The sequence below is a fragment of the Erpetoichthys calabaricus genome, chromosome 1, assembly GCF_900747795.2.
Source record: "Erpetoichthys calabaricus chromosome 1, fErpCal1.3, whole genome shotgun sequence".
Lineage (NCBI taxonomy): Eukaryota > Metazoa > Chordata > Cladistia > Polypteriformes > Polypteridae > Erpetoichthys > Erpetoichthys calabaricus.
In genome coordinates this window covers 13,212,428-13,239,016 of record NC_041394.2, presented here as the reverse complement: position 1 = coordinate 13,239,016, position 26,589 = coordinate 13,212,428, and the positions used below count along the sequence as shown (strand labels likewise).

Genomic DNA, 26,589 nt, shown 5'->3' with positions numbered 1-26,589 from the left:
ACGGATGATGGAGGCCACTGTGCTCATTGGGACCTTCAAAGCAGCAGAAATTTTTCTGTAACCTTCCCCAGATTTGTGCCTTGAGACAATCCTGTCTCGGAGGTCTACAGACAATTCCTTTGACTTCATGCTTGGTTTGTGTTCTGACATGAACTGTCAACTGTGGGACCTTATATAGACAGGTGTGTGCCTTTCCAAATCATGTCCAGTCAACTGAATTTACCACAGGTGGACTCCAATGAAGCTGCAGAAACATCTCAAGGATGATCAGGGGAAACAGGATGAACCTGAGCTCAATTTCGAGCTTCATGGCAAAGGCTGTGAATACTTATGTACATGTGCTTTCTCAATTTTTTTATTTTTAATAAATTTGCAAAAATCTCAAGTAAAATTTTTTCATGTTGTCATTATGGGGTGTTGTGTGTAGAATTCTGAGGAAAAAAATTAATTTAATCCATTTTGGAATAAGGCTGTAACATAACAAAATGTGGAGAAAGTGATGCGCTGGGAATACTTTCCGGATGCACTGTAAATGGATGATCGTTATCCAGACAGAAAGCATCACTGTTAGTCCCTATAACTGAGTTTGTAGCTGGCATTTAAAAAAAGAGGATTGTCAAGAACGAGGGTCTGAGACAAGATGGCGACTGTTGAAGAAGGGAGCAGTTCCTGTGTTGTCTGAGTGAAACAATTTCCCTGTTTCACTTTCAAAACCGGGAGTTATTCCATTTTGGAATAAGGCTGTAACATAAAATGTGAAAAAAGTGATGCGCTGTGAATACTTTCCAGATGCACTGTAGATCGGGTTTCGGGAAATGTATGAAAAATAAGCACCTTGTTGTACTTACTGGAAGCTCGACATAAAGGTAAACAAAAATTGTCAGCCGTAGAGCTATCTGTATGCTGAAACTTAACGTTCTTTTTGTCGGACAACTGCAGTATGGACAACCAACACTTCCCCTACCTCTTCGTATCTTAAATCATTCTTAAAGCAGATTGAACACTTAAGTGCCAGCTTAAGTGAAAAAATAAGAAAAACGTACTAAGTAATTGCAACACAAACACTGACTAAATCAGTTTTAAGGCAATAAGATGCCGACAGAAGAAGAGAAGAAATGGGCCGCTAGGGTGGAGAAAAGAAAAGCTGCTTAGGAAGCAGAAAGTGCATCAACCTCTGAGCAAACGAATGCTAAACGTACAGAGCAAGAGGATGAGAACTAGGAATACTCAAGTCCAGTGTATTCAATGCACATTATTGTGCAGTCCACCGTTACTGGTATGTTTATATTTATCTATTTATTTACTTGTTTATTTATTTTAGGGCCATTCAACTCAACAAAGTGTGCCAATCCGAGCCACTTAATTCTTCCAAAATAACATCGAGTCGAGTTTTGAAATTCCCTAAAGTTTTACTGTCTACCACACTACTTGGTCACTTATTCCTTGTGTCTGTGGTTCTCTATTTAAAGAAATTTCCCCATCACAAGTTTCCAACTGTGTCCCCGTGTACTTGATGAACTCATTTTAAAGTCACCGTCTTGATCCACTGGACTAATAGTTTTAAACACTGCACTCAGGTCTCCTCTTAATCTTCTTTGTCTTACACTGTAAAGGCTCAGCTCTTTTAATCTTTCCTCATAACTCATCCCCTGTAGTCCTGAATCAGCCCAGTCGCTCTTCTCTGGACCTTCTCTGGTGCTGCTATGTCCTTTTTGTAGCCTGGAGACCCAAACTGCACCCAGTACTCCAGATGAGGCCTCACCAGTGTGTTATAAAGCTTGAGCAGAACCTCCTGTGACTTGTACTCCACACATCAAGGCGCTATATAACCTGACATTCTGTTAGCCTTCTTAATGGCTATATGAGTATATAAATCCAAGTGTCTATGTCTAGGTATCTGTGTGTCTCTCCAATTGCTATGTCTCTTTCATTTTAACACATGCTGCATCACAAACATTTGTGGTGATAAACTACATTGCATTTTTTCATTCCAACAGATGGAACATCGCAAACATTAGCACTTCTTTTACAAATTCCATATCCCATACCAAGTGGCATATAACTGAGACATACTGTATGCATTGCATTTGTCATTCCAACAGATTGTGCAACACAAATATTTATAGTAATGCATTGTATTACTAGATACATTACAAACTACATTGAAATAGTTGGTGATTTCAACCCTTCATAGACGGTTAACACAGCTAGTGTATATATACACTATTTATATATATATATATATATATATATATATATATATATATACAGTAGATATATAGATACAGATATAGATATAAATGGATAGGTATGTATATAGAGATAATACATTTATTAAAAGAAAGGAAAGAAAATGTATGACTTGGCATTCACAGTCAATACATGCTGTTACAATGAGCCATTTTACAGTTAAATGTTGTACATCATCGTATTTAAATATATACAGCACGTTATGCATATTGGTGAGTTTGTGTCTTTTGTTGGTATTGTACTTTTATTAACTGTTCAAATGAGAAATATATTTATATTTATCTATCTATTTACGTGTTTATTTATTTAAAGAACTTCTGTGAAATGCCAAATATTTCCCCGGGGACAAATATCTATCTATCTATCTATCTATCTATCTATCTATCTATCTATCTATCTATCTATCTATCTATCTATCTATCTATCTATCTATCTATCTATCTATTCATTTTTTGTGAAAATTAACCTTTTTATTTTTATGAAGATTCTTTGTTGCCCTTATTTCTAGCCGGGGTGTGGCAGCACACCTCCATCTAGTGGGCATTACTGGAAGTGTTTGGGACTATGTGTTTCTGAAACTTACTAGAATTTATTTTATTTTAATTTATATTACACATTTTTATTGGAAGGGTGGCGCTGCTGCCTCACAGTTAGGAGACCTGGGTTCACTTCCCGGGTCCTCCCTGCGTGGAGTTTGCATGTTCTCCCCGTGTCTTTGTGGGTTTCCTTCCACAGTCCAAAGACATGCAGGTTACGTGCATTGGCGATTCTAAATTGTGCTTGGTGTGTGTGTGTGCCCTGCAGTGGGCTGGCGTCCTGTCCGGGATGGGATACCAGTCTACTTCAGGGCACTTCAGCACTTATTCTAAAACACTTCAGGCCAACATGATCCTAAATGAACCTAACATGCCTATCAATGACATATTCAGATATTAGATATTAGATTGCTGCGGTGGGCTGGCGCTCTGCCCGGGGTTTTGTTTCCTGCCATGTGCCCTGTGCTTGCTGGGATTGGCTCCAGCAGACCCCCATGACCCTGTAGTTAGCATATAGCAGGTTGGATAATGGATGGATGGATTTATATTGGAATTTTATTTTAATACTAGTCATTTAGCCTGTTACAATAACGGGCGCTAGAACAGTAGTGCATAAACATTAGTAGGAACAGTCTATATTAAATGGCAAGGGACTTTGACCTCATTCTTTTTGTTGGTTGTATTTTTCTTTCTTTCAGCCTTTGATGTTTAGTTGCTGAGCTGACTGTTCTTCATGGGCTGCCGCCGTGTATTGTGTGTCTTTAATTTTCTGTGACAGTAATACTGTCTTGTACGTCCGCTGGCTTGAACGTCCGTAATATACCTTTAATTTTCTCTGGCGGTAATACAGGCGTGCGCGTCGGTAATATGCCTTTAATCTCCTCTGACAGTAATACTGGCTTGTATGTGGCTGTAATATGCGTCACTGTATTGTGTACCTTTAATTTCCTCTCGCAGTAATAATGGTTTGTATTTCCGTAAAACGCCTGTGACTTTCTCTGACAGTAATATCGCGCATCGCACTGTGCCCCGCGCATGCGCACTTCACCAGAAGACACACGCACACGGACACCTGGACGCACACAGGGATTTTATTAAAGAGGATATGTTAAAAGTGAAAATGTCCAAGTAAGTACTTCTGGTATCTGCTGTAATTCCTCAAAGTGGAGTATTGAACTTTGAACAGAAGACGAGTTTTGTGCTTTTATCTGTTACAAAATCAGTAAAAAAAAAGGAAACAATTTCCTGACATGGCGTTTCCAAGCTGGTGTTCATGGTGCTATGCCAATCCAAGTGTCCTTCAGCTTTAGCATTTTATCATTTTTTTTATGTCTTTCACAGGAATTGATTTATTTTACACAGAATATACAGACATTTTGTGGCCTGTAGGGGAGGGCACTCTTGCAGTCCCTAAACCCAAAAATTGCCAAAGAAACTAAAATAAGGAAAGGAAGGTTTTGTTACAATTGAATAAACAAGGTTACTGGGCTTTGGAAGTAAAACATGACAAATGAGTGCAGTAAAGCAAAAATCTAAGTACCCTTCATACTTTCCCCCTGTCTACATCTTCTACGTTTCTCCATTCTTGAACCTCTTGTCTTCTCCTTCCTCCTGCCAAGCCAACTGTCATCCACACTCCACCTGATTCCAAGTTGACCAAAGCAGTGGCCACTGGCCACTTTTATAAGTATCTCTGGGTTAGTCATAACCCTACAATACCCCTGGGGTTTCTGCCTAGAGCTCCCTCTGGTGGCCCCAGGAGTCCATGCCTGACACGCCTGCAGGGTCCTCTTGCTGCCGGCAGTCCCAGGGCTGGACGATGCACCCTCTTTGATTGCTCTTCCACCATATTTACATCCAGATGCTTTTGCCTGCATCTCCTCCTGGTATCCGTGCAGATTACAAGTGCTGACCCCGCTCACATACTGTATGTCTATGTGTGTGTCTGTGTTCTCCATATAAACTTGCTTCTAGAGAAATTAATCAATGAGAAAAATCAGGAACCTGTTGGGATTTTAGAGATTTGTAACCATCTATTCATGGTTAGTCACTACAGGGGGAGTCAAAATGATGTGAACACTAATGGTACTGCTATGTATGTCGCTCTATTATAATAAAAAAAATCTTGGGACGAGACCAGACTTTTTGAAGAAACTTTTTGGAAGGAAGTCCTGTGAGATGGAGACTTTTACATTGAGATTCTGTCAAGTCATGGCCTACTTACAACTATTTTCAAACAAGACCACGGTCATCAGGTGCATTCCGGCACTTAACCTGGACAGACACTAATCCATTAAAGGGCTTACTTATGAACACACACACACACACTTACGGAGATCCAGTTTAGAAACACCCATTCATCTAAATATGGCAGCAAGAAATGATGGAGTCAAATGAATTAACGGAAAAAATGTCGATCAGTTACACTGCACATTGGTTAAATGCGTATCAATAGACTATGATGGAACAGTTGGTGGTGATGGTGCGGAAGATGAAAACATCAACTTAAAATATCACGAAGAATATCTACAACCGTTAACACTGTCAGGTCTTCCACCAGCCGAATTACTGTTGACAGAAAAACGTATCGTAACGTTATTGCGTAATTTATGTCTGAGTGATGGGCGATGCAATAGGACAAGATTAGTTGTATTGAAAATTGGTCAAACAATTCTGACATGTAAATTCTAACAGGCGACAAGAAAGGTAATGTAGTACATCTTCAGGGGATAACATCAGACACCAAAGGAGATCTTGATATGCCATTTGTATTAAAACATTTACAGTTTCCCGTTAGAAGAGCTTTTCCTATGACAATTAACAAATCACGGGGACAAACATTCAAAAAAGTCGGTTAATTTATTAGAGAGAAAGAAACGAAATTCACTCACGGGCAGTTAAATGTTGCGTTTTCACGATGTAAATCCCAACATGAAATCAAAATTCAATGCGATCTTGAAGAAAACTTCATTCCATATATTATTTTAACTGAAGTTTTAAAGTCTAAGTGACATAATGCGTACAGGTATGTAGCAATTCCCATGAAAATAATCTCTTTAAATTGTATATCCGGTTCAGCAAACCCAGGGGTTGGCGAGCGAAGTGAGCAGGAGGTGGAGCCCCTTAGTACTTATATACAATTTTTGTGGACAATTTATGTGCCACACAGTGGCGTAGCTAGGGGCGCACATTTTTTGGGGGGTGGCCTTATTGCCCAAAAGGCTCAGTACAATTTGTGTGTAAGCAGCAGGGTTCAGAAAAATATCACTCATGAATGAAAAAAGTAAAATTCTTGGATTTTTATCCACAAATGCTTCAAAAATAATTTTCAGACTGTCCTTCTGTGACGGCATTTGAAATTTATGAGGCAATAACAAAAATAAACATAAACATTACACCAATAATCATCTCTAGGAAGATAAACTAATTTACAATTTATAATTTTGTTTCGTTATCAATCCGAATGCGTTCTTGCTCACCTATCACTTGTACACTACACTGGTTCTGGTTTTCACAGCATAATTATATTAAACTAATAATTAGAACACGGCTTATCAGTGCGTCTATACTATATTCTTGTCTAGTTGATGCTTATAGATAATTATATGTGAAAAATGATTGCTGTTTCTCTATATATGAAAAAATCTATGCAAAATTTAGCTTAATTTTTCTCTATACATCATTTTAATTTTCTATTTAAATAGGTTAACATATTCAGATATGTTGGAGAGTGGGCAAATTGAAGTACTGCACCACCCCAAGCAGCACAGACTCAAGCTACGGCACTGGTGCCACATATGGTACACGTGCTGAACACAATGGCAAACTGGTTGAGACATTCCTGTAAATCATCTTGCACATATGAAGTATGTTTTGGGAATAAATTGTTTCCGCCATTCAAATGTTAACATAATTTTGACTCACGCTGTATATGACGCTTGGTACAAATCCAAATAAGTAGAAGATTCTTTCTGGAACCTTCATGTAGATTTGTCTTTTGGGAACCATAAACGCTTTGAAGGACCACTCTGGCATCTAAAAAAAGTACTAGGGACTAGAAATGATCTGAGTTCCTGCGGTGGGAATGCTACAAAAATTTTAATAAAATTTGTATTATAAAACATATTTGAAATAATGGTGTATTATAAATGTTAATGCTGAATTTTCTTAGAACATTAAAGCAATTGAGATGAAAGCATTCAACTCAACAAAGTGCGCCAGTCCGAGCCACTTAATTCTTCCAAAATGACATTGACATTGAGTCAAGTTTTGAAGGTCACTAAAGTCCTCCTCTCCACCACACTACTTGGTCACAAGTTCCATGTGTCTGTGGTTCTCTATGTAAAGAAATTTCCCCTTCACAAGTTTCCAACTGTGTCCCCATGTTCTTGATGAACTCATTTTAAAGTCACAGTCTTGATCCACTGGACTAATTCCCTTCATAATTTTAAACACTTCAGTCAGGTCTCCTCTTAATCTTCTTTGTCTTAAACTGTAAAGGCTCAGCTCTTTTAATCTTTCCTCATAACTCATCCCCTGTAGCCCCTGAATCAGCCTAGTCCCTCTTCTCTGGACCTTCTCTAGTGCTGTTATGTCCTTTTTTTAGCCTGGAGACTCAAACTGCACCCAGTACTCTAGATGAGGCCTCACCAGTGTGTTATAAAGCTTGAGCAGAACCTCCTGTGACTTGTACTCCACACATCAAGGCACTATATAACCTGACATTCTGTTAGCCTTCTTAATGGCTATATAGAAATCCACTTTAATGAAAGGACAAGCATCTATGTCTAGATATCAGTGTATCTCTCCAATTGCTATGTCTCTTTCATTTCAACACATGGCGCCCCACAAACATTTGTGCTGATAAACTACATTGCATTTTTCATTCCAGTAGATGGCACATCACAACCATTAACACTTCTTTTACGAATTCCATATCCCATACCAAGTGGCATATAACTGAGACATACTGTATGCATTGCATTTGTCGTTCCAACAGATGGTGCAACACAAACATTTGTAGTAATTCATTGTATTAAAACTACATACATTACAAACTACATTCCAACAGATGGTGATTTCAACCCCTCATAGACGTTTAGCACAGCTAGTGCATATATACACTATATAGATATATAGATATAGATAAATATAGATACAGATATAGATATAGAATGATAGGTGTGTATATAGAGATAATAAATTTACATTTGCATATATAAAAAGAAACCTTATCACTTGGCATTCACAGTCAATACTTGCTGTTACAGTGAGCCATTTTACAGTTAAATTTTGTACATAATTGTATTTAAATATATACAGTGTGTTATGCATATCTGTGAGTGTGTGTCTTTTGTTGGTATTGTACTTTTATTAACTGTTCTAATGAGACATGCAAGTGAGAATTTCATTGTAGAGGGACGCATCACATTAAACTTGAACTTGAATTTATTTCTGGAATCTTTATGACATGAGAAGAATTTAAACTAAATTAAATTAGCCTTTCTAAAGTGGATGAGAGCAACGGAAAAATACATCCAAATATACTTGATATTATAGATATAGAATCATTCAAAGCCCTATTCTTTTTGTTTACATCAATTAGACCTCAGTGAAAAAGGGGCACTTATCTGTATTAAATTAAAGGTACAGATGAAGGAAAATGTCCAGCCAAACTACAGTGGATTTTATTTCTGTAAGAAAATGTTTGCTTCTAACAGTAGCATTAAAAAGCGTTTTTTTCTGTTTTTTTTTTTTTTTTGCTTTATGATTACTGAAGATTAGAATAAAATTTGAAATTCAAGTTTCTAGGTGTTTGTACAATTAAAGACCTTTAAGAAGTGTAATTTGGTATTTGTATTTGTTTACTAAATAAGATAGATAGATAGATAGATAGATAGATAGATAGATAGATAGATAGATAGATAGATAGATAGATAGATAGATAGATAGATAGATAGATAGATAGATAGATAGATAGATAGATAGATAGATAGATAGATAGATAGATAGATAGAATGGCACTATATGATAGATAGATAGATAGATAGATAGATAGATAGATAGATAGATAGATAGATAGATAGATAGATAGATAGATAGATAGATAGATAGATAGATAGATAGATAGATAGATAGATAGATAGATAGAAAGCTGCTATATGATAGATAGATAGATAGATAGATAGATAGATAGATAGATAGATAGATAGATAGATAGATAGATAGATAGATAGATAGATAGATAGATAGATAGATAGATAGATAGATAGATAGATGTGAAAGGCACTATATAATAGATAATATTATAGCTAATATAACAAACACCAAAGTCCCCCTGTGCTGATTTAAGTAATGCCTTAGTGAGAACAGGCGAGGTGTTCTTTAAATACAGAGAGTCACAAAATGAGTCAACATCAAAACCATAAACTTGTCCTATCATTTTTGACACAGCTAATTGCATAGATGCTATGTTTCTATCTCTTTGTTTATATAAGTAATGGAGCAGAGGAGTTGTTCAGATACTTTAGGACGAAGATCACACTGACATCAATGTTGGAGGTGATGCTATTGTACTGTAAAAAATGTCAGTAAATTTAACGGTAAAAATATTGTGAATGGTGAAAGTGAAATACCTTTTCTGAAAAAAGGAAAGTTACCTTATGTTCTACTGAAAATTACCTGTATATCTTAAACAATGCATTTCTTTATTTTTTACAGCCAAGTTCTACAAAATCAATATTTTTCTGCCTTCAAAATATGCTACATTCCGTTTACTGATACATTATGGTTACAAATAATATAGGAAAGGAAAATGTATATGCACTGTGTGTGTTTATATATATATATATATATATATATATATATATATATATATATATATATATATATATATAGTATACAGTATGTATACTGTATATATTTACATAAATTTATTTATTTATTTATTTAGATTAGATTAGCTAAACTTTAGTAATCCCATGGGAAAATTCAAATACATACAGCAGCAGAAGCATAAAAAACAAGAATAAAGACTCACTGGACATATAATATAGCAAATCGATCAATCAATTGATAAATGAATAAACAAACAGATAAATCATTAAATTAACAAATACATTGGTAGAAGCATTGAATTGCCTGATGGCAGTGGGCAGAAAAGACCGCCAAAGGTGCCTCCTAGCACACCGTGGTGCTGAGCCCGTGTCTAAAACACACATATATTGATTCTGCGTTGTATGGCGCCTCACAGATTCATTGTTTGACTAAGAACTGTTTCATTCTGAGAACTGTTCTCTGTTATGAAGTTTTGTTTATGTTTTTTTTTTTTTCTCGTCATTGTAAATGTTTCCAAAATGTGGTCAAAATAGAAATCCTTAATGTATAGTAGGCTACCTAGTAGGATATAACAGATCAAGAAAACCAGAACTTAATCTGTGTCATTGTATGTGACAAAAGCGCTTTTAAAATCAGGAGCCCACTAATATTTGAAAAATCTGTTATCATTTCTATTTATGGAAACTGTTTCACATCTAAATAAATAAATGTACCTGCATATGGATAGTTATTTTAGGAACTAAAAATTGTTCCCTTATGTGATTGCTCTCAAACACACTTTGACACTTTTACTTGTGTATCCACTCTACACCCGGGGAGTCCATTTGCCATTTTTTACATTGACATGCAATTACATGTATTTTATGTATTATAACATATATGTTATATTGAACAGAGACACATATTTGTTTTTATGTTCTCGCTTGTCAATTAGTTGACTGTTCACACAATTATATTGTCACCTTTCCAAATGCGACGTGGCTTCTCTGCTGCTCTAGTGAGTTGACGGGACACGCGCGAACACCTTTGGTTTTGAGTGGCGGCACGACGACTCTTTCGATTGTCAAGCTCTTAATTCGCTCCAGATTTATTATTGGAAGAGAAACGGCTACATCAAGTATCTTCCCCGAAGAATGTGACACCTTTTTGAAGTAACTGTCTTTCATAAGGTCCAGTAAGTGATAGCAAAAAGGTTCTGTCCCCTTTTGAAATGAAAGTCATTCACTTTATAGGCATTGCAATTAAAGGCATGCAACAGTGACCAAGACAAAATATTCTGTATCGGGTTTAAATCAGTCCGAATGAAAGGTTTTAATGATTTATAAACAAGGGCATATACTGTTTGAGATAGATAGATAGATAGATAGATAGATAGATAGATAGATAGATAGATAGATAGATAGATAGATAGATAGATAGATAGATAGATAGATAGATAGATAGATAGATAGATAGATAGATAGAAAAGGAAGGAGCTATACAATAGATAGACGGAATGACAACATTAATGTGAAGAAGGCACACACAGGCTTATATAAAAAGCCCAAATCAATCGCTCCCCGTCCTCCTAACCAAACGAGCCCGTTCACGATGCCCCCTTTCCTCCAGCCCGTCTGCGTTGGTCCTTAAAGTTGCCGTCTTTATTCACGCGGCTCATATTCTCGATCGCTAACCCCGTCTGCTTTTTCACAAACGCGTGAAGGCTTTGATTTCTACAACCGCTGCTTTCTTGAAGGCTGTCAAAAAGGCGGAACTGCTGAGAGTTTCTGAAAACTTTGAAATGTTCCTCACTTGATGGGTATTTTCTGTTTGACAAGCTCCAACAGAAGAAGGATGCAAAGGCGGAGAGAGAAAAAAGCAACAGGCAGCTCCAGCTGGTGATGGAATCTGAAAAGTGGAAACGCGTGCGTGTCTACCGTAATGTATTCGTTTATTTCGCGGTGATTGTCCCTCATCATTTTACTTTGGGTAAATGTAATTGTAAAACACCTGTCATGTATTCATCTAAATGGTCTTTTCTATACGCCGGACGACTTCCAAATCATCTTTTGAGAGCTCTGGGGCGCAAATCAAGTGATACAACAAAAGCGCGTCTGTTTCTTGGAGACAATTGTCAAAAATGATGTTTCAGTCCCCCGCAGGCTACGTGTATAAATGGTCAGTTGGATGAATATTATTAAACAGTTCTTTCTTTTGTCTATTAGTAGAATGTCTCCGTATATATCCTAAAGTGCCACTGTAACTTAAATTAAACAAAGCGTTTTATTTAATGATAACTAATATTTTGAACGTATTAATAACGAATTTTCACATGTCCATCGAGTGTTTCTGGGGACGACTGCACTCATTCGTCTGCTCCTCTCTTGTTCACTTCAGACGGAAGAAAAAAAAAGTTTTGATCACTCATTTGTTTGTATCTGCAATCTCGGCGAGTCGTGCTTGTTTTGTTTTATTTGAAATTTTACATGGGGAAACTTTTTTTTATTTGATCTATTTTTGATTGTTTCGTAATTTCTCTCAGAACGATGCCGGTGCTTTCACAAAGCCATTAAACGTGAAAACTTGAAATCCCGACCCGACTAATAGAGACAACACTGTTGCGCATCGATTGTCTCAAGCGTTGCCGCCGCCGATGCCGAATTGTTTGCCGCCTTCTTTATTTTTTTATGATTTATTTATTTTGGTCAATAAGTCAATAAGTCTCATTCAAGTTAAACACTGAACGGCTGCTGTTTGACAGAATCCTCTTCGTCTCGACCCACATCTGTTGAAGCAGAGACGTTGCATCCTCCTTTTGAAGACCATCAAGGTAAGATCGTGGCGTTTTGTTTTTTTTTTTTTTTTCGTTTCTAAAATGGCAACAAACGGTAACCAAATCGCAGAGGGATGCAGAAGCGCCCACGAGACAGCCCCCGAAAATAAAGCAGGTGCCACTTACCTGTCGGGCATCTCGAGGAGTCCCTTTCGAAATGAAGCGCCGCGGAGCCAGCCAGCCAGCAGCTGCAGCCTTCCCCGGGAGCAGAGCACTTAGAGGATCACAAAAGTGTGCTGATCCAGTCTGCCTGAATTAGCACACACAATCAATTACACCCAACCCCCCCCCCCCCCCCTCTCCATCACCACCGCCCCCCTTCCCCATTCTCCCCCCCCCCCCCCCATGCAGTCCGCCGGCCCGGCCAGTTAAAGGACACAGCTCGTCTGCGCGCGCGCGCGCGCTCCACTCTCTCTCTTTCTCTCTCCCTCGCGCACGCGCGCGCACTCTTTATCTCTCTCTAACTCTATCTCTATAGCTCATGCGCGCGCATGGGGAGTTGGGGGGGGGGGGGGGGGGGGTTGCGTGGGTCCCGGTTGCGCTTAATTTAAGACAAGCAGCAGCTCCATCGGACAGGGCCGGCTGATTGTTGTCCCTTAAATGGTTTGCTTGCTACTGGTCATCTAAACCCTCCACAAACACCCCCTTACCCAAACCCGCCTCCATTGCCCCCTCCTCTTCCTCTTCCTCTCACCCGCTCGCTCTGATTACTAGCCACTAGTATAAAAGACATGCTTGTGGAGTCTGCTACTCTCACCCAAACCCACCCCCCCCCCCCCTCCGCAGCCCCCCCCCCCCCCCACCGCCACCACTTCTCTTTCAGTGTCAAAGCCTGCTTTTCAAATGCTGATTAGCAGACAGTGTGTGTGTATGTGTGTGTGTGTGTGTGGATGTGTATGTCGAGACTTTGGGCGCTGGGGGGAAGTTGTGGGGGGTGCCGACTGGGTGAAAGGGGGAGATTCCTTCACATCCCACCAATGCATATTTAAACCCCAACCTTTCCGTCTCTCTCTCTCTCTCTCTCTCTCTCTCTGTCTCTCTTTCTCCCTCCATCTCTGTCTTGTCTCTCCACTCTGACATTCACAGAATATTGACACGCTCGTACTCCGCACTCCCTCCCTCCTTTCCTGGCTGGCTGGCTGGCTCGCTCCTCGGAATTTTGATACCTTGTTTTCCCCACAGACTTTTTTTTTTTTCCTGTTTTCCCTCCTCTCTCTCTTTCTCTCACTCTGTCTCTGTCTCTCTCCCTCTCAACCTGTCCATCTCTCTGTCATCCCATCACCCTGATACGATGTTTTCTCCGATTTGGCCCCTTCTTTCTGTCTGCTCCGACGTTCACTCACAAGCTACCGTGAATATTGACCCTCCTCCCTCTTCACTCCCCCCCCCCCCTTCTCTCATCCTTGTCAAGGCTGCACTCTCACATGCTACCCAGCATACTGAAAGAGAGAGAGAGAATGAGACGGCGTGAGGGGCCGAGCCTCGTGTCATTCATCCTCCGTCCATCACTCCCTGATGACCTAAAGGCGCCCCTGTCCCTTTACCTGATGGCCATTTCATTTTGGGACCAGAAGCACGTTTTTTTTACGTCACATCACGTTTTACTCATCATGCTTATCGTTATCCTGGTTTCCAGGTCTCAAGTACTAACATAAGTTCCTTTGTGTGCCTCCATTATTGTCACAGAGATTGGTGCTTGGTGACCTAAAGGTCATGAGGGACAAAAATTTTACCTTTGCGTTTATCTGACATTTAGGTTGAATTTGTAAAATCTATCCCTAAATCGCTTGATTTTTATTTTTTCAGGAAGAAAATTGGATGTGTTTTTAATTCTTATCTGTCAAAGATGTGTGGGTTAAGTTCAGTTTATAACTCAGTTGGCCCTACACTGTATTGGCATCACAACTGGTGCCAGAATAGGCTCACATTTCTTTTAATTCCTATTTCTCAAAGACATGTGACTGTTAGTTTCCTTTGGAATCATTGGTCCAGTGTTGTGGTGTGCCCGGTGCAGGACTGGCATCCCATTCAGGGTTGGTGTCAGGAGAGGCAGATATATTGGCATTGCCAGTCAAAGTCCATTCGGAGCCATAGGCAGGGGTACAGGGTGCCCTTGGTGTCCATAGCAGATAATCTGTGTTTGGCTTTGATGACCGTGTGCCCCTTCATCTACACAATTGGTGCCCTCAGACTTTATGAAGTTTGTGCCCCTTAGCTTTCCAAACAGTATTACAAGATTATTAGACTTTGCACACTGTAGATAGATAGATAGATAGATAGATAGATAGATAGATAGATAGATAGATAGATAGATAGATAGATAGATAGATAGATAGATAGATAGATTGCATAGTTTGCAGGATTAGATAGATAGATAGATAGATAGATAGATAGATAGATAGATAGATAGATAGATAGATAGATAGATAGATAGATAGATAGATAGATAGATAGATAGATAGATAGATAGATAGATAGATAGATAGATAGATAGCATAGTTGGCAGGATTAGATAGATAGATAGATAGATAGATAGATAGATAGATAGATAGATAGATAGATAGATAGATAGATAGATAGATAGATAGATAGATAGATAGATAGATAGATAGATAGATACTTTATTAATCCCAAGGGGAAATTCACATTCACTGTGTTCATTCACTGTATGCCCCTTAGCCTTCATAAACATTGCCCAAATAGTATTACTAGACCTCAATGCCCCTTCAGTTTCACAATTGGAGCCCCTCTGTGTACAAAACATGAATCTTACCGATTATGTGCCCCTTAGCTTTCCTAAAAAGTGCTCCTAATGGATTGACCAACTCAGGTTGTAATCATCATTCTGGATTTTTTTGGCCAGAGTGCCCCATGCCACCCCCGGCAAGATGCTACCCACGTCACTCACACCTAAACCTGCCACTACATATTGACATTGGCTTTCTCTTCCTGTATCTCAATGACATGCATGTGTGGTTTAGAGTGTGTATAAGTTGGAGTGCCCTGCAGTAGGTTGGCATAAATTCCATAGCTTCCATCGTCCTTACAGGTGGCACAGTGGTAGCGCTGCTGCTTTGCAGTAAGGAGACTGTGGAAGATTGTGGGTTCGGTTCCTCCCTGTGTGGATAACGCTTTGAGTACTGAGAAAAACGCTATATAAATGTAATGAATTATTTTTATTAGCTGATGCCAGGACAGGCAGACATTTTCACATTTCTTTTAACTTCTAACTTTCAAAGACGTATGTCTATGTGTGTGTGCATGCGTTCGTGTTAGATTCATTTAAATTCATTGGTCCAGTGTGGTCCAGTTTGTGTGGTGGAGTGCCTGTGGACTGGCATCCTATCTAGTGTTGGTGCCAGGACAGGAAGAAATTTTGACACTTGTTTCATCTTTCTATACCTCAGTGACATGTATGTTAGGGTTATTCATGTTCATTTTCTTATTGTGTGGTTTAGGATATTTGCTGGAGTACCTAGCCGTGGACTGGCATTCCATTCAGATTGGTGCCAGGATAGGCTGACATTTTGATATTTGTTTTGTTTTCCTTTTTCTCAGTGATGTATATGTTAGGATCATCTGGGTTTATGTTGGCCCAGAGGAGGTAAGTGTATAAGTGGAAGTGCCCTGCAATGGACTGGCATCAAACTCAGAGCTGGTGTCAGGATTGGCAGATCATTTCACATTTTTTTTCAAATTCCTCTTTGTCAAAGACATGTGTGTGTTAGGTTTATTTAGATTTACCGGACCAGTGTAGTCACTGTGTATGTGTGGCAGTGCCCTGTGGTGGATTTGTGTCCCATGCAGGGCTGGTGACAAGCAGAAATTTTGACACTCATTATCTCTTTTAGATAGATAGATAGATAGATAGATAGATAGATAGATAGATAGATAGATAGATAGATAGATAGATAGATAGATAGATAGATAGATAGATAGATAGATAGATAGATAGATACTTTATTAACTCTTTGAGGGGTGAATATTTCTTCGGCTGTCTTCATCCAGGCGCCAGCTGCCAGGGCTAAAGGAGGATCTGATAAGAGAGCGAATGCGCAAAGCAAAATACTCAGTTTGCTTAGTATTGCTGAATTGGATTCCAATGTACTGCACTCCGGTTTTGATGCAAGTGATCTGGAGATCAAAAATGAAGTGATGTACCAGCATCAGCTGATAGGTCCCAACTGATCATTGTGCTGAATGCTTTCGTGTAGCGAATGGCAGCTGCGTGAAGATACTACTGTACATCATTATATGTTGACACCAGCCTCGAAAGAGTTAATCCCAAGGGGAAATTCACAATCTAATATCCATCCATCCATTATCCAACCTGCTATATCCTAACTACAGGGTCACGGGGGTCTACTGGAGCCAACACAGGGCGCAAGGCAGGAAACAAACCCCGGGCAGAGCGCCAGCCCACCGCAGCAATCTAATATCTAATATCTTAATATGTCAATGATAGGCATGTTAGGTTCATTTAGGATCGTGTTGGCCTGAAGTGTTTTAGAATAAGTGCTGAAGTGCCCTGCAGTAGACTGGTATCCCATCCTGAGGTGGTGTCAGCATAGGCAGACATTTTGACACTTTCTTTATCTTCCTATATTTTAATATCTATATCTAAATGTTGGGATCATTTGAGTCCATACTGGCCTGGTATGGATGAGTGTGTGAGTGGAAATGCCCTGCAGCAAACTGGCATTCCATCTAGGGTTGGTGCCAGGACAAGCAGGAATTTTCATAGTTGTTTTCTTTTCTTATTCTAGAAAGTTGATTCAGTTCATCTGGGCATAGTTCTTTTCCAGGGAGATACGTTACATCACTCATCTAAGTGACTTCCTCAGTCTCAGTTGACTGCAGGTTTCTCCAACCTTATAAAAACACGCTACAGCAAAAATTGGTCCACCCAAAGGATCGGGTGCCCCGGCACAGACAGAGTAATATAGTTTACACAGTTAAGTGCCAAGAGGATTGCCATGAATTATACATCGGGGAAACCAAACAACCACTGGCAAAGCGGATGGCACAACGCAGAAGGGCTACCTTGTCAGGTCAGGACTCCGCTGTCTATTTACATCTACAGGACAGTGGTCACTCTTTCAGGGATGAAGATGTGCACATCCTGGACAGGGAGGAACACTGGTTTGAGCGATTAGTCAAGGAGGCCATTTACGTGAAAATGGAACAACCATCTCTGAACCGAGGAGGGGGCCTATGGGTACATCTTTCACCACCTTACAATGCTGTGATTGCAGCCGTTCCCCAACTCTCTGTGAATGGTACTCATGGCCATTGATCAATGGACAATTTGCATATCATTGATCACACGGCCCATTGTTAGCCAATGGTGCTAGTTTCCGTCATTATGCAAAGGTACTGTTTATAAAAGAAACAGTCAACTGAGACTGAGGAAGTCACTTGGATGAGTGATGTAACGTATCTCCCTGGAACAGAACTATGTCCAGATGAACTGAATCAACTTTCTAGAATTTCCTTACCTGGATTATTGAGCATGCATCGAGACTTTCTTTTCTTATATTTTAGTGACATACATATGAAGGTATCTCCACCCAGTGTGGTTTAGGGTGCAAGTAAATGGGAGCGCCCTGCAGTGGACTGGCATCCTATCCTGATTTGGCACCAGGATACGCAGATATTTTGATAGTTCTTTTCTCTTCTTAAATCTCAATGATGTGCATGTTAGATTCATTTAGGTGATCCCCATTTATCACATTTTCGTTTATTAAATATTTTTGTAACAATAAGTCATTTTCTATAATATTTACTATTACCTGAATAAGTAGACTACATGAAATGCACACTTTTTGACTGCACTACAGTGCCATGTAGTTATAAATGGAGCCCTACTAGGCTTGTGGTGGCTCAGTTGCTTTCATAGACAGGGGAGTTCAACACATAAGCCGTGTAACAATGGCACCGACTGATAGAGTTGGTTGTGGAGGGTCTGTGACTGACTGTAGTTAACATTTTTTAAACATTGTGAGAGATGGTCAACAGCTTATCCCAGCCAATACATACAGGCCGCTAGATGGAGTCTTCCCTGCAGCATGGAGGTGCCCCGGATTCCCGTAGGGCATCATGGAAGATGGAATGCGACTTCACAGCCCTGCTGGGTGCCGTGGGTGCCATCAGAGGATGCTGCAGGGAGACACCGGGATTTCTATTTTCCCTATAGCCCGGAAGTACTCCCTAGTTACGGGGACGGAAGAACAGAAGTACTTCCGAGCTGAAGAAAAATGTGAATCTTCAACCGACCCGGAAGTGCTATTAGAATCATGTGGACTGAAGGATAAGAACACTTCCAGGTCATGGACTATTGAAAGGACTATGGGAAACCCAGCGAGCAGAGCCGAAGTTGGGAGGAAGTGTGACGGAGCTGTTGGGTGGAGAGGAGGATTCATTGTTTATTATTGATTTGATTATTGAGTATTATTGTGTATTGTGGAGGTGGAGGTACTTTGTGCACATTATAAAAGAAATTAAAAATTTTTCTGGGACTTTTACCGGGTGTCTGGACGTGTTGTCTGCGGGTTTGGAGGAGCGACAGCGCCCCCTACTGTAACAACATGCAGATTTAAAAAGATGTATCTGATGGACAATAAAACATTCTGTTAAAGTCTCATAGTAAAATTGTTCCCTGCTTCAGACCAGGATGGAGAGAAGGTCTTGAGCTTTGCTGGTGAATTGTGGTGTAGGTGATATTGAATTATTATCATGCAATACTAGCTGTGCTACCATCTAAGATAGGTTGAAATCTATATATTCAACATAGACCTCAATGTTAATGTTTGCAGTGCGCCATTTATGTGAATTGTATTTTGTAATACATGCAGTATTGAAAGGCATTTGTCATTGCAACAGATTATGCATCACAAACACTGATAATGTAAAGAAAAGTGAAGAACCCATAAAAATGTTTGGGGAGACTTGGCTGGAAAAAGAGAACAAAAAATCATCAATCTGTCTTTATAAAGTTAAGTCAGAAACAGAATTGATTCTTGGCTAATAAAATGGCGTTTTTAAAGTCAGGCCCAGAACCAGAAGTATTGTCGCCAGGCCCAGGAGCAATTTTGGGTGATCTGCAGGAGAAAGAGATTAAGGGTGATTAAACACTGCCACCCAGTGTGGGATTACCATCATTTGAACCCTTTAGCTGCCTCCCATGCGTAAATGTGTGATATGTAAAACCCCCTCGCCCCCCCCCCCAGCCCCAGCCCAGACCCTTCAGGTTGGGCGGTCCTAACCGAGAGGTCATGAACCCAAGAAAGAGCAATGGCGTTGGCATGGAGAGAATGCCGACAATGAACGAGCAAAAACGTGTAAGGCTGCAGGTCCAAAAACCACCTTGTGACAACCATCTTGTGTAACACCATCCACTGTAAGGGCATATGGTCTGTAACCAAGGTGAACTCACAGCCCAGGAGATTATACCTCAGATGCGTAATCGCCCATTTAATCACCAAGGCTTCCTGTTCCATTGCTGCATACTTGGTGTCCCAGTCTAGCAGTTTCTGGCTAAGGAACATGATGGGGTATTCAATACCGTCAACACTCTGGCTCAGCACGGCACCAAGACCTGTGTCTGAAGCGTTCGTCTGGAGAATGAAAGGTAAAGAAAAGTTAGGAGCTTTCAATACCGGTGCTGACGTTAGGGCCTGCTTTAGGTCACTAAATGCAGCTCTGCATTATCATTCCACACCACAGTATTTGGGGCCCTCTTCTTTGTCAGATCTGTCAGGGGTGCCACTCACTCCGAAAAGCACAAACTGGCAGGAGTAACCCACTAAGCCAAGAAAGAATTGGATTTGCCTGTTGGTTTTCAAATGGGACCATTACAATATGGCATCTACTTTGGAACACTGTGGCTTCACGGTACCCTGGCCCACCAGGTAGCCAAATATGTGGCTTTATTTCATCCAAAGACCGGCTTTACCCAATGTCCGTAGCACCACCTGGACCTGCTGTAGGTGTTCCTATCAGGACTAGGTGATAGATAGATAGATAGATAGATAGATAGATAGATAGATAGATAGATAGATAGATAGATAGATAGATAGATAGATAGATAGATAGATAGATAGATAGATAGATAGATAGATAGATAGATAGATAGATAGATAGATAGATAGATAGATGACCACGTCATCCATTTAGGCAGCACTATATGAGTTATGATGACGTACCACTTTATCCACCAGATGCTGGAATGTTGCTGGTGCCCCATGTAACCCAAATGAAAGGACATGATACTGCTAGTGACCACTAGGGGTGCCAAACACAGTCTTAGCCTTCACAGAATTCATTAAAGGAACCTGCCAGTTCCCTTTTGTCATGTCAGGTGTGGTCAAGGATTCTACCTATTCTAGCCACTTGAGGAGGTTGTCCAGTCGTGGCATCGGATAGGCATGAAACTGGGATACTTGATTAAGCCAACATAAGTCATTGCAAAGTCTCCAATTCCCATTAGGTTTTGGGACCAAGACAATAGGGTTAGACCAGGGACTATGACTCTCCTCAATAACACCTAGTTCCAGCAGACACTTGATCTCTAGTTCCACCTTGGCTCTTTTTGTCTCATGAAGCCGATATGGGCATTCTCGACGATCATCCTGGGCTCTGTCACAATGTCTTGCGCAATCAGAGAGATCCACCTGTGTTTTTCGCTCAACACTTCCGGAACAGACAGGATTAATTGTTTCCAGCTCCAGTCATTGTTTGGCAGTAAAATTGGGGCAGAAGTTAAGGGTAGTTTTGTGAACAAAGAATGAATGGGGCTGGCTGGAAAAGGGATCCGGATCCCTCTCCTTCCACAGTTTCAGCAGATTTACAGGATATACCCGTTCGCTCGTCGACAATTGGGTTGTTTTACCAAATAATCCACGAGCCCTTTCCTCTCCTTAATTTCACATGATGTATGTATACATGATGTATACATGATGTGGAGGCAGATTGGGACATACAGTATACAGTACCTCATCTCCTTAGCAACCTTCTTTAATAACACTGGTCAACAAGCATTTTGCTACTGGGATTCTTTAACCTTTACTTTAACAGGTTTCACTTGCTGACTCCAAATCTGAAAACCGTTTTCATCCAGCACATCCCATTTTTTAATTATGATGTTCCAGGTCTTGGACAACTAGGGTGACTGGACAGTAAAGACAGATAACCATTTTGATAAATACCGGTAATTCCACTAGGGATACTATTGAGATAAAAGAATTCACCACACTCTCTGAGTTGTTTACCTTGTCATTATTAATTTTATTTAAAAATGATTAATTTTTAATTAGCAGAAAAAATATTTGTTACTGATTACCAGGTCTTATATGACTCTAAAGCATAATGACACAACTCAGACATGACGGTGCAGTAGGTTTTACTGTTAACATAACATTGCATTTCAGGACATTTCATTCGTTCGATTCACCATTACTTTGAAAATTTTGTCAAGGTGATGGACAGAAATGGCGATGCTTTTCAGCATTTAAGAAATAAGTTTGGTTTTGAGAAAAGTGAAGCCAAAATTAAGGAAGGTGTTTTTGTGGTTCCTGAAATTCGTGAACTGATGCTTGATGATGAGTTCAAAAGGAAACTGAGGCCCACTGAATCATCAGCATGGGAAGCATTTGTGCAGGTTGTCCAGAATTTTCTTGGCAGTCACTGAGCAGAGAATTATACTGAGCTTGTGGAGAACCTGCTGAAAGCGTTTCAGCTTACGGGAGCTCGAATGTCACGGAAGATGCATTTTTTACATTCTCATCTTGACTTTTTTCAACCAAATCTGGGCGATGTCAACGATGAGTATAGGGAAAGATGATGGAAAACCGATGTCGGGGAAAATTTACTCCGAGCATGATGGGAGACTACTGTTGGTTCTTGCAAAGAGAGATGAATGTGCAGTACAAGCGAGTGCCTCCAACAGTTTTGGGCACGCTGACCTCACTAAGGTAAATTGAAATAAATATACTTTAACGTGTCTCTAGTATCGTCTTCTGGTTTGTTTTCAGAATAAACACATCAAAACAATTTTGGTGGGGCAGAGTCCAAACTCCAGATATCATGTTGATGTATTATATTAATATTCAAAAGTGTCAAAACATCAATGATGTGTATTTCAAAAACCTGACATGCTAGTTTAATTCTGATTTCATATATGGTGTGAAGTTCCCAGTAGCAAACAAAAAATATTTTTTTGTAGACCAGTGTTAGTGTTATTAATGAATACAGCTTAGCGTTATCAGCATCAACAAAACTTAGTTTGTCTCCTAAGGGTAGATCATGTTGTAAATTTACTTTTATGATTTTTCAAGTGAACAAGAGAGAAGACTCACTGATCATGGAGCCAAAAGAGTGGAGATATGTTGTAAAGAGATTTGCATACAAAAATAGAAGTTTCACTGTACATGTGACAATAAAGACCCAATAAACCAATCTAGCCCCGCCCAGACTGCCACCATTCAGGCAACTGGCCCCTCCCAGCCAGTTTTGACTCAAGCATATAAACCTGCATTATTAACAGCTGTTTACCTCCTCATAATTTAATGATAATTTATGTTCTATCTATCTATCTATCTATCTATCTATCTATCTATCTATCTATCTATCTATCTATCTATCTATCTATCTATCTATCTATCTATCTATCTATCTATCTATCTATCTATCGTGGCTGAGTACAGGAATGACAGGTGAACTGCACAATATTTGGGGCGCCATCCAGGTTACATTACTTTTCTTTTATTTACAGTGGCGTAGTCAGCAGGATTTTACTTCTAGAAGAGCCAGGAGCAGGACCTAAGAGACAGTCTGATGGCAATGGCAATGGAGCACCAGTCCATAAGCATCCAGGTGGGAGAGTTCCACACCCAGATCGCTGAGTTTGAGGAACAGGTTGCTATTCAAAAGGACCAGGCATGAACTCCATCCCAGGTATTGTTAACTTTACTAGACAGACACCATTCGGAGCATGCAGATGGAGCTAACAGAATAGTGCCGTTCTTGAAAGGGAAGGCGCAGGGGGATTATTATGGTCCCTCAGAGGAGAATGGCGCTAACTATGACCTCCTAAAGGCAGAGGTCCTTAATAAAAATGGTGATTCCCTGAACCAGCAAGCAAGGGTGTATCATGAGTGGAGATGTGACCCAGAGCGGCCAACCCACTCCCAGGTGTTCGCCATATGGGACAGGGCCGGGTGCTGGTTAAGGCCAGATATAAATAATGCCTGACAGGCAGTTGAACAAGTCACCTCTTATTTTTTTTATTGACTACCCTTCCTGAATATCTCGCCCAGCTGGTTCGGAGGCAACTTTTCAAGAATATGGATTAAGATCATAGAAAGACATATGGCGGCTTCACAATCCAAGAGGGTAGAACAGTCTGCTTGTCAAACCCGGAAAGGGTGTTTCACTAATCAAGAGCCCAGCCGCCACCACTTGGAGAAAACACTGAAGCCCAAGGATAAGCGATGCTGTCCTCTGCTCAGTGAAGACATGGGTTGCAGGGGGACAAGGGAAGAGGGGTACTGTACACTTACTAACCCCCTTTCTTTCCCTTGTACAGGAGTGGCACTTGTTAATGAACATATGGTGACAGCTGTCGCAATAAGTAGACAACAGTCAAAAAAAAGGTTTGGGGCATCCTCCCATATATTGTTCCCTGTCTCCAAAAGGGTATACATTATGCCACTGATGTGCATAGATTGGAGTTCAAAAAAGAACCAATGCTATGGAGACAAGATGGCGGCTTTAAAGGCCAGTCCAGGAAGTGACCTCATCGGGACTGGAACCGGAAGTGATATCATCAGGACCGGAAGTGATGTCATCAATGGCTCCGGACCCGTAAGTGACTTCGTCAATGGCGCCAGTACCGGAAGTGATGTCATCAATGGCGTCAGTGCCGGAAATGACGTCATCAATGGCACCGGAACCTAGCAGGATTTCCCATGGATGGTGTGCAGAGGATTGAGAGAGAAAGATAGTACAACTCGCCACCCTCTGGTCTGGTGTGGTACTACTATTATTCAGGCCCTGTAGCTGCCTCCCAATCACATGTGCGTGACACAGCTTTAATAGATTCCGGTAGCAACATTTCCATTGTTGCTCGTCAATTTGTGTTACCATGGCGATGGTTTAAAGGAAAGACCAGTCTAACCTGCATTCATGGGAAAACCCGCTGGGATAAGTCCACCTCATGTTTCATCAATTTCAATGGGTCGCTGAAGAAGCTAATGGTAAGGGTCCACCAAAATCCTCCATTTCTGGTGATAGTTGGCTGGTCTAACAATAAAGATGGTTTAACACCACCGACAACTAAAAAACTTTTGGGCCTAGTAATGGATGGAGAAAATACTGTATAAACTTCGGACCATGTTCCAGGTTCTGAAGTAGTGAATAGTTACTGTAAGTCAGGTGGCTTTATTGTCAAACCATCCATATAGCGTATTGCAGCATACAGTAGCACAAAATAACAGGGCCGCGTATACCATATACAAAACTCAGGGCAAATGCAAGGTGGGTAAAGAACTGTACTATATCATAAACAGATAAATAAATAAATAAATAAATAAGAGAATAGATAGTAGTAACTTGAAATAGGCAGTAACAAATACATAATAATAATAATAACTACTCAAAAACAACAGTAGTGACAAGTGTAACAAATGTACTGCATATAAATAAGTTACTAAGTGCATATCTGAGGGCACAGGGGGGCAGCACAGAGTTCAGGGTCTAGAAGAGTATATGCCAGTATAGAGAGGCAGCTGGCACCAGTAAGAAGAAAGAATATGGGACAAGGAAAAGGATGACAGAGAAACACAGTAGATAAACTGAGCAGGGAACTGATGGAGAGATCGGACAAGGAAATATCTAAGGCCCATCCACAAATATCCATACTCTATTATTACTATTTGTCTGACTCCTTTATCCAAGGTGACTTACAACATCTAAACAATAGGTTCCATTTCTTTTGTTTCTCTAACTGGAGCACAGGCAGCTGAAATGACTTGCTCGGGGTCACACCAGGTCAATAGCGCGATTTGAACCCACAAGCTTAGTGTTTGAAGTCCAAACCACTACGCCACACTGCCTGACTTAAAAAGAAGCATGTCAGGGATTGAACCCATGTCATCAGTAAGGACAATGACATAGAGACTTGCAAGATGGTTAACCCAAAACACCTTCAAGCATGTGAAAATACTTTCCAGCGATGCTTTTGAAAATTTGGATGATAACTAGCACCGACAAATTGCTTTAAATACCATTGTTAATAGCGACATCAAGGTAGCGTGAGTAGCAGCCTGTTATCACATCTTCACAAACCCAGGCTTAAAGGAGTGACAATCATCAAAAAACAAAGCAGGCATTGCAGCAAAACATATTAATTACATAACCTGACAGTGAAATGGAGGTAGAATAATAAACCTCAAGAAATAAGGAATCAAGAAAACAGTTCAACCAATTTTGAGAATAATCGTCTTTTTTTTAGAGAGAAAACATTTTATAGACATGATGTCTCATTCATGACACTGGTCTAGTGGTAGGCTGCCCCAAATCCTGATTAGTAGATGTCACATGTCACCCTGATTAAGTTTGCTTCCATTCCAAGACTGGCGATTTTGTGTGTGTGTGTGTGTGTGTGTGTGGATTTAGCACAGTCTCCCTGTGTCTCTGTGCATTCTGTCTCATCCAGTGACAAGCAGGTGGCACTAAATTGGCCTGATATCAATGTGCCCTAAGGTGGACTGCCACTTCATCCGGGGGTTGCTTCTTGCCTTGTTGCTGGCACCGCTATAACAGAGTGCTCATGTGTTTAATCTAATATCGGGGTGCGACTGTTCTTCTGTGTGTGTGTGTGTATTTTTATGTGTCACTTATGAGGTCCCAACACTTCATTTAAGGCAATGACATCCTTCCAGGAACACTGACACATTGAAACAATGACAGCTGGAAGCTGGCCACGTGTCTAATGGATTTTCTGTTGAATATTTGGGTAGACGTTGCCACCTAAGTGGCGTGTCTTCTCATTTCAGGCTGACCTTGGGTGCTTCCCTGCTGTGAACGGAGCACATCGCTCCGAGGTGATGGAATTGAGTGACCCTGACCCTGGCGTCATCCGTAAGTCTCAAATGG

The 26,589-nt window shown here is 40.3% G+C and overlaps 1 protein-coding gene across 2 annotated transcripts in view; it reads right to left on the bottom strand.

Annotated features, from left to right (window-relative positions):
* The window catches only part of npas1 (neuronal PAS domain protein 1), a 374,233-nt gene extending 361,531 nt beyond the window's left edge, over positions 1-12,702 (bottom strand). For both annotated transcript variants that reach the window (XM_051934005.1, XM_051934009.1), the window contains exon 1: positions 12,562-12,702. Coding sequence is in view for 1 of the 2 variants with exons in the window: in XM_051934009.1 (XP_051789969.1) it covers positions 12,562-12,572 (11 nt within the window). In the remaining variant the exon portion in view is untranslated. The remainder of the gene's footprint in view (positions 1-12,561) is intronic.
* Between the last annotated feature and the right edge of the window lie 13,887 nt (positions 12,703-26,589).